At 42.9% G+C, this 9480-nt stretch overlaps 1 protein-coding gene across 1 annotated transcript; it reads right to left on the bottom strand.

Annotated features, from left to right (window-relative positions):
* Nucleotides 1–7143: 7143 nt before the first annotated feature.
* Nucleotides 7144–8112, bottom strand: LOC107117735 (olfactory receptor 14I1-like). Its single transcript, XM_015419900.1, has one exon. It carries the CDS (start codon nucleotides 8110–8112, stop codon nucleotides 7144–7146), a length of 969 nt encoding a protein of 322 aa, XP_015275386.1.
* Nucleotides 8113–9480: the final 1368 nt, after the last annotated feature.

Here is a 9480-nt window from a genome sequence, read left to right as displayed (position 1 = left end):
GGAAGGGGCAGTGGACACTTTCCTGATCTCTTATCCACACATAAGGGCTGCTGCTTAGACAACACTCCGTCTATGGGGAGGAGTCCCTTGGAAGGCCCCCATCCTTGGATTCCTTTACCCCTGAAAGACTGGACAAAGCAAACTGGCCACTAGGTTCTCCCAGTTTTGGATGTCTGGGAAGTACTTTAACTCTGCCTGTCTGATGTCTGTGAGTGATGCATTCTCCTCTTACAGCTTTCAGCTACTCAATTTCACCTTGAATGAAAACAGCTCTTGTGAGTTGCCCAGAGAAGCAGTACTTCAATCACACCACTGCAAGCCACCTGAGTCCTCTGCCCTTTTAATTTTAACTCAGGCTGGTTCCCCACATCCAACCAGCCTCTCAGACACCTCCCTAGTAGCTCTACCCCAAACTGGAATTTATCCCAGTCCCAATTCTGATGGTCTATAGGACCAATAATATTCAAAGGGCCCTTTCACCCAGCGATTCAGATTCAGAAACCCTTGAGAACCAAGAGTGGACTCTGTCTTCCCCAAGGACCATCTCTCACCCGCAGTTTTAAAAGAATCTCACAACATTTAACCCTGCATCCCTTTTAACCAGACAAGAAAAGCATATTTTGTATTCTCCCTTTTGTCTCCTTACACAGGAACAACCATTCCCTTAGGGCATTCCGCTGCTCTGCTATTCATCTGAATATGTTCTTTCTCTTCACTTTTCTTGTATATTGCCCATTTTATTCTAAATAAAATGTATGTTTTTAATGCCCTTTGCCTCTTGCCATTTCTGGAGGACACAGTGTCAAGCTTCACCTGTGTATTCACACGCTTACAGTCCCAAATGAACACAGGTCTATAAATGCACGTAGGAAGGCTGTACCCATGGCACCAGGAGCAGTTCCTGTAACACTATCCTGCACTTGTTGGCTCTGTACTGCAGTCATTCAACACCCAGACACTGATTTCCATTTTTTTAAAGGAGTTCAGTTCCATGAAACACTCCTGATTAGCAGAGTAAAAGGTTATAAGTCAAAGGTCAAAGTCTTTATTAATATGGTCATAGTCCAGCTCAAGGTTAAAAGGTGATAGAAGATCGGAAGGAATACCTTTGTCACTGTGCTGCATACTTTCTATACTAACGAACTGATTTTCCAATATCAAACATTACTGAATTGAATACCTTGGAGTCCTATTTCTTCTTCAGCCCCTTTTCTCTTAGGTTCCCCGTCTCTGTACTGGCTCTGTACTGCAGTCATTCAACACCCAGACACTGATTTCCATTTTTTTAAAAAAGGAGTTCAGTTCCATGAAACACTCCTGATTAGCAGAGTAAAAGGTTATAAGTCAAAGGTCAAAGTCTTTATTAATATGGTCATAGTCCAGCTTGAGGTTAAAAGGAGATACAAGGTTCCCTGTCTCAATTTCTGCTGTGGTTGTGCCATCAAGTATAATTTATCCATCTGTGACATGGAAATGGCCCAATAGATAAGGAATGTTAGAGAAGGTCAGATTCAATTCTTCTTCATCTGTTTGGATGAATATATTCTTTTGCTGATGCCATTCTGTAGAGAGCTTTCTGGGGTTTTGTAGAATGTTTACTGCTAATTTCTGTCAAATAATAATAAAAGGAGTTGTGCCGATGAGACAGAACTTAATTCATGCTCTGTTCTTGGCAACCTGCTCCCAACAGTTCATCTCACTAAACTACCAAGGGATGCCGAAGTCATTCTCCCTCCTGTATTATTATTTCTCCTATTTTTGTAACTCTTGTCTTTCTCCCTCCTGCTCATTCCAAACATCCAGGGCCTGCCACGGCCAAATGCCATACTGCAGAGGAACTAGACCCCCACCCTGTGGCTCTCAAAGCCAATCCAATGCCAAGGGGTGGGTACCAAAGTTACCCCCCGCTAGCCATCCAGTCCTGCATGTGGCCACCCTGATCAACTCTGACCATTAAGAGTGCTCCTAGCCCTGGTGTGGCCCCCAGACCTTTCCATACTTGACCCACTGTGTCATGCCAAGCCCAAGCCCTATGAGAAAAAGGTGAGGGACTTGGAACTGCATAGTCTGGAGAAGAGAAGGTGGGGGGGCATGATTTCTCTCTTTAAGTATTTGACAGGCTGTCTCATAGAGGACAGCAGGGAGCTGTTCCTGTTGGCAGCAGAGGATAGGACTCACAATAATGGGTTTAAATTAAGGGCAGGATGGTACCAGCTGGATATTGGGGGGGGGGGAACTCTCTCTTTTTACAGTAAGAGTTGTGCAACAGTGGAATCAGCTGCCTAGGGAGGTGGTAAGCTCCCTCTCCCTGGCAGTCCTTAAGCAGCAGCTGAACAAACGCTTGTCAGAGATACTCTAGGCTGATCCTGCATTGAGCAAGGGGTTGGACTAGATGGCCCTTTCCAACTCTGTGATTCTATAAGGCTGATCTCAAGGACTTTCCCAACCCAGAGGTGGCACCCTTAACCCTGATATGTCAAAGCTGTGAATGGTACAAATGAGCTGTTCAATATTCAAGTGTTTCTTTTGAGGGTGGATAAGGAGTCTGGTAAGCAGAACCTAGAAGAATGGGACCTCCATGTCCAGAGGCAGTGCCGCCAGTTTATCATATCCCCAGATTATCAGCATCGTTCCCGAGTCCCAGGCAGAGGTCTTTCACAATATCTCTCACTGCTCCCTTGAACTGGGGGTGGCACCTAGGACTTCTAGCATGCCAAGCTGCTGCCCCACCCCTGTGACATAGCCATGCCTTGAGTGACCACCTCCCATGCAAAACTGCTCCTAAACCCATGGAGTGGCCTTACACTGAATCAAACCATTGGTACCTCCCAGCCATGTCATTGTATCTGGATGTGTTTTTCCATTGCATTTTGGTTTAAATTTTCCCATTTGTTTTAAAGTGGTTGTTTCAGTTTTACTGGGAATCATTTTGGCTAGCTCGGTTGGAAGGCAATTCATGTTCCTAAATTAATGAAATGTTGCACAGTGTATCAATTTGCCCACTCTATTAGAAGTAGAAGCTTATAGAACACCCTCAGTTGAAGCAAGCCCCTGTCCCTGGTTTTAACGATTTGAAAACAGTTATGAATGTCTATTGTTCTTAACCAAACACTTCACTTATTATTCCCAGATACCTTACTTGACCCCATTAGAATGAACTATATCTTAACTGCACCCTACTGTAGTCAAGGATCCTGTACCCTTCTCGGCTGATGATATGCATGATCACAAACTGTTTCTTAAATTGAAATGCATCTAAACTGGCACAAGTCACAACCATGCACCTGCACTGTTTTTGAGCTGGGGTGCTGAGACCACCTCCTAGAAACTATTGCATCCCTGTGTTGGACTAGGACAGGGAGGGAGGGAGGTTTTTGCCCTATACTGAATCAGACCCTACAATCAGTGTTCCCTCTAATCTGAGTTAGTGTGAGCTAGCTCACAGTTTTTTAGCCTCCAGCTTGCAATTTTTTGTCTTAACTCATGAAGGATGGCTCCAGAGTAAACTAATTTATGCAGTAGCCAAATTGCTCACTCACAACTTTAATGCCTGCAGTTCACAAAGTAGAATTTTTGCTCACAAGACTCCACAGCTTAGAGGGAGCATTGCCCACAGCATCAAGGTCAGTAGCATCCCTGTATAACTGGCAGCAGCACTCAGAGTCTCAGGAAGAAACCTTCACCGTTTGACCCTTTGGAACGGAGATGCTGGGGAGTGTACCTGGGACCCTCTGCAGGCAATGGGTGCTATAGGAGCCAACCAGCCTACCCCGAGATGACTCAGGGTCTGCCACCTATTTGGCCTTCACCCCCTTTCTGGCTCAAGGTATGGGGAGAGCGCCAGCCTCCAGCCACAGCCAGCCATGGCCCCCTGGTAAAGGGAACCTGCTGGTAGCTGTGGCCATCTGCTCCCCGGCCAACATGCTGCTGGCAGGGTGTGCAGCCTCCTGCTATTGGAGGTGAGGTATGAGGAGGCCTCATCCACAACTGCAAGCTACCATATGGCTGCCTGGTGAGGTGGCAACCCACTGTGGGGGGAGGGCTCTCCTCCAACAGTGAGATGGCATGGCAGCCTCCTGAAGTATTGGCAACCTGCCAAGTGAGGGGGACAGCTCACTCCAATCACTGAGCTAGTGTGGTGGGTTGGCTAGCTGCCATGGCTCACACCCAAAATCCAAAAGGAGGGTTGGCCAGAATTACCTATAACCCCCTACAAACTCCAGCCACCAACCCCCAGAGACTTCCCTTTCTGATTAAATGTGACTGCAGCCAGCCCAGGACCTCCTGTACCCCCTTGCTGATCCAAACCCCAGCTGTGTTTGCTGTGGGATCATCTAGGTAACTGTTGCTCCACGTGGAGCCTTTTGTTGCCCAGACACGCAGTTCCATCCCCTTCTGAGCTTGTGCTGGGCTGATCTGAGGAGGAAGGGCAGCTGCTACCAAAACCTGGCCAGTGAGCCAGCCCTCGATTAGCCAGTGTTCCCGCACTGAGCCACAAATGGCTCCCCCCCACTTGTGCTTCCTCCGAAAGAATGGGGGCAGGCAAATGCCAGCACCCACTCCAGGGGCAGGCAACAGTCTTTGAGTGGTGGTATAGTGATCTCTGACACAGGCAGAAATGTTGGCTTGGAGTTGTGATGAAAGATGCCTTCCATTGGAGCAAGAAGACCTTATGGGATCATAGCTGGAGGGTGATCTCAATGTCTTCCACCTTCTAATTGCAGTTATCTGTTTCAAATCATGTTTGTTCCAAGTGGAAACCCCAACTCCAAGCTTCAAATTTTCAGTCTTCACAGTTGAGTACTGAAAAAAAGGGAAAACAAAAGAGGTCCAAAGCCCACCAACCTCTCCTTGTGCTTCACAGAATGATGGTGATGATGATGGTGATGATGATGATGATATTGTGTACATCCCAAATTACAATGCCAATAAGAAAATCACCCAGAAGAGATCATTCAACACCATTTTCCTAGAAAAATTTGGATGGAGCTGATATGGGGAAACTGTCCAAAACCAGTCAGCTTTAGCAATGCAATCTTTTTTTTTTTTTTTTTTTTTTTGGATTCTAGAAGTTTTTTTATTTTTTTAAAACATTTTTTTTCAAGTTTTAACAATACAAAGTATATCATACATAGTAAATATCAATTTCAGGAGCTTCTTACACATTTGATTTAAACAATTTTTCTAGTTTTTGCCATCTTTTCTTAAACAAGGCTTCATCTTTTGCCAACATTATCATATTTAATTTGTCCATCTCTCTTATTTCCATAATTCTAGCAATTAATTCATCTCTACTTGGTATACATTCCGATTTCCAGCATTTCGCTAAGAGGATTCTAGCGCTAGTAAGGATATACACTATTACACATGAGTCATTAAATTTGATCCCTTCAGGTAAGATATTAAGTAGATACACTTCTGGGCTTAGTTTCAGATCTATTTCTACCATTTACAATTTTGGCCACAAGATTTAAAAGTGTGATGACTGAAGTAATTCACCAAGACCAATCTGGATTTCTTCCCAAAAGACAGATTAAAAACAACGTAAGAATAATCATAAATACACTAGAATATTATGAACAAAATCCTGGCAAACAAGCAGCTATGATGTTCCTGGACGCGGAAAAGGCATTTTCCACCATACATGAAAATATGAGCCCACATTTTTTTTGCATCTCCAGCAAATTCCTGAAGCCTTTTTGTAGCATTTTGCTATTTTATCTGGGGTCCAATGCCATCGATGGTGCATTTTAAAGATGTTTTCTTTATAGGAAGTAGCTTTTAGTAAAGTTGTTGACTTCCATGCTTTGGACCACTTTTCCATATTTATTTCCTGACCAAAATGCGGAAAAGGCATTTGATAATGTCAATTGGGATTTCCTTCACTATAAATTAAATGTGTGGGACTGTGGAGACAGCTTTGGGAAAATGATATTAGCAATTTACAAAGAACAATGGGCGAAGATAATCGTCAATGGGGACCCAACCCAGAGTATCCCGATTCGGAAAGGAACTAGACAGGGGTGTCCACTTTCGCCCCTTTTGTTTATCTTTTGCTTAGAATCCTTAACGGAAATGATAAGAACTGATAAAAATATTCGGGGACTCAAGGTTAAAAAAGAACAATATAAACTGCAAGCATTTGCTGACGATTTAGTTTTCATAATGGAAGAACCAACGGAATCGGTCATACATCTACTGAAAAGAATACAAGAATATAGAGAAAGAGCAGGTCTAAAGATTAATATTAAGAAAACAAAGATCCTGACAAAAAACTGTGATAGAAAAGAAATATTAAAGATACAACAAATTACGAATATGGAAGTGGTAAACAAAGTAAAATATCTAGAAATTACAATAACAAACAAAGATGTTCAACTATATGAAAATAACTATAAAGTATTGCTATAAGAGATTAAAAGAGATCTGATGAAATGGCACAATCTACATATTTCGTTTATGGGCCGAATCACGACAATAAAAATGTCTATTCTACCACGCTTCTTGTTTTTGGCACAAACAATCCCAGTCTTAAACAACAATAAATTTTTCGATGAACTAAATCAAATAACAAGAAAGTTCATCTGGCAAGGAAAGAAACCAAGGATTAAACTAAAATTATTATGGGACAAAAAAGAAAGAGGTGGATTAGGCATGCCAGATTGGCAACTTTACTATAATGCTGCTGCCATGGGGTGGATAAAAGATTGGATAACCTTAAAAAATGAAAGAATTTTAAACCTGGAAGGTCATGGCCTATATATGGGTTGGCATGCCTATATATGGTATGACAAAGATCAAATACAAAAGCATTTCCTGAACCACATAATCCGAGGTGCATTAAGTAAAGTTTGGAAAAGTATAAAAGAAAAATTTTACGATAAGATCCCAGGTTGGGTAGCTCCAATGGAAGCCTTTATCATCTCGAGCTTGTTAAGCCAAGACAAGAAGGCCAGCTATGAGGTACTATTAACAAAGAGAAAAGAACTAAACTCCTTTGTGAACCTACAAGACTTAAATATCAACTTAACAAACTGGGAAAAGAATCAGTTGAAATCCAGATTTGCCAAAGATAAAAGTAGAGGCTTTGAAACAACAAAATCAGATTTAGATAAATTAATACAAAAACTATATAATTTTCTGTTAAAGGAAGAAGGGAAAGATGAAACGATAAAACCAAACATGAAGACTTGGATGAGAGATTTTGGTCAGCTTTAGCAATGCAATCTTGATGTCTTTGTTTCTCATGCTATAAATGAAGGGATTCAGCAATGGAGGTAACATAACATAGATCACTGCAAAAAGGATACTGAGATCAGATGATGTGTTATCAGGAGGCCTTAAGTAAGCAAACATTCCAGTGAAAACAAGCAGACACACCACAATGAGGTGGGGAAGGCAAGTGGAGAGGGCTTTTTTCCGACCCTGCACTGAAGGCATCCTGAGTACTGTTGCAAAAATCTGAATGTAAGTTATAATGATGTAGGTAAAACATCCTCCAATTAAGATGCAGCTAAACAGAAGAATTCCAATTTCAATTAGATATAAGTTTGAGCAGGAAAGCTTTACTATCTGTGGAACTTCACAGAAGAACTGATTGATTATATTGGAGCAGAAGGTGATGGCAAAAGTGCTACCAGTGTGCAAAGTGGCATTAAGTATACTGGCAATCCATGCACTGGCTGCCATCCGAATGCAGGCTGCTTTATGCATGGTTGCCTCATATTGCAATGGACAGCAGATAGCAACATACCGATCATGTGCCATTACTGTTAGGGTGGCAAAATTTGACCCTGAGAATACGAAGTAGAAAAATACTTGAGCCACACATCCTGAATAAGAAATGGACCTGGTGTTCAGGAGGGAATTGGCCATCGCTTTGGGTACCATGACAGAAACTGAGCCCAGGTCCAGGACAGCCAAGTTCATGAGGAAGAAGTACATGGGGGTGTGCAGATGATGATCGAGCACTACAGCAATGATGATGAGAAGATTACCAGTCACTGCAGTCACATATACTGCTAAGAAGACAAAGAAATGTAAGATCTGTAGTTCTCGGATGTTTGAAAATTCCAGGAGCAAGAATTCAGATGTAGAGGTAAAATTCGGCATTTTGCTGTCAGTATCCAGTTGCACGTTACCTGTAGGGCTGAGTGGAGGAAATGTTATAGAGAGAAATCCTCAGCAGGTCTCCTCAGAAGTCTACTCTGGTCTATTCAATGGTGCTTTCTCCCTGGGAAGTGTTCTTCTGATTGCACTGTTAATACACTAACAGAAGTGAGTGGTTATTTGGGATTCTTTGTTTGACCATCTCAGCCTGGTAGCTAACCTTGTGTTGAATAAACAAAGAATGGGAGAGTCTGCACATGGCCAAACTGCATTGGGGATCAACATCTCTCTGGCTGTCCCCACCCTCAACATGTTAGTTTGCTGAGAGCTAAAAATTCCATGTTCACAGACTCTGGAAACTTGACTTGGAACTATACCAAACCTCATAGAAAGATTCATAGCCAACTTCTGCATGCATAGGAAGGGACAGTGGACAGTTTCCTGATCCCTTATCCATCTCCTCATGTAAAGGCTGTTGTTACATTGACAATACCTACCACCCCACATGTGATGAGTCCTTTGGGAGTCCCCTCCCTTGAAGTCCTATATTCCTGACTGGACAAGGGAAACTGGCCAATAGCGTCCCTCTTTTTTGGTTTATTTTTTCAGCAATTCGTTAAAATTATAGGTGGAAATTGTACGCCGACAGAGCCTTAGAGAGCGTTGGGGCCCTGATGTTAAGGACCTTCTTGGATGCCTGAGAATTACTATGACTCTTCCTGGCTGCTTCTATGAATTCTATGAATGCTGCATTCCCCTCTTAGGACTTCCAAATGATCAATTTCACCCCAAATGAAAGCAGATGTCCTGAGCCACTCACAGAAGCAGGAGTTTAATCACGTCACCACCAGCCACCCTACTCCTTTGTCTTTTTAAATTTAACTCAGTCTGGTTCCCCACATCCAGTAAACCTCTCTGATGCCCCACCGGTAGACCTCAAAGGTGACCCACTGGTACTTCTAACCCAAACCAGATATTTCCCCCTATCTCCAGATTCCCACTCCAGTGGTCCTTAAGCCCAATGGTAATAAAAGGGCTCTTTCACCCAGTAATTCAGATTCAGGTATCCTTGAGAACCTAGGACCATTCCCAAAAACCATCTCTCACCCACTAAGGAATCCCAAACCATATAACCCTCTATTCCTTCTAATCCAACAAGAAAAGTATATTTTATATTCTTCCTTTTACCCCTTAAGGCAGCAACAACCACTCCCTTAGGGTATACTTTAAGAACATAAGAGAAGCCAATGTTGGATCAGACCAATGGCCCATCTAGTCCAACACTCTGTCATACAGTGGCCAAAAATACCAGGTGCCATCAGGAGGTCCACCAGTGGGGCCAGGACACTAGAAGCCCTCCCACTGTTGCCC

This window comes from Gekko japonicus, unplaced genomic scaffold, assembly GCF_001447785.1.
Source record: "Gekko japonicus isolate JY-2015 unplaced genomic scaffold, Gekko_japonicus_V1.1 scaffold3284, whole genome shotgun sequence".
Lineage (NCBI taxonomy): Eukaryota > Metazoa > Chordata > Lepidosauria > Squamata > Gekkonidae > Gekko > Gekko japonicus.
This window is presented reverse-complemented; position numbering and strand designations above follow the sequence as displayed.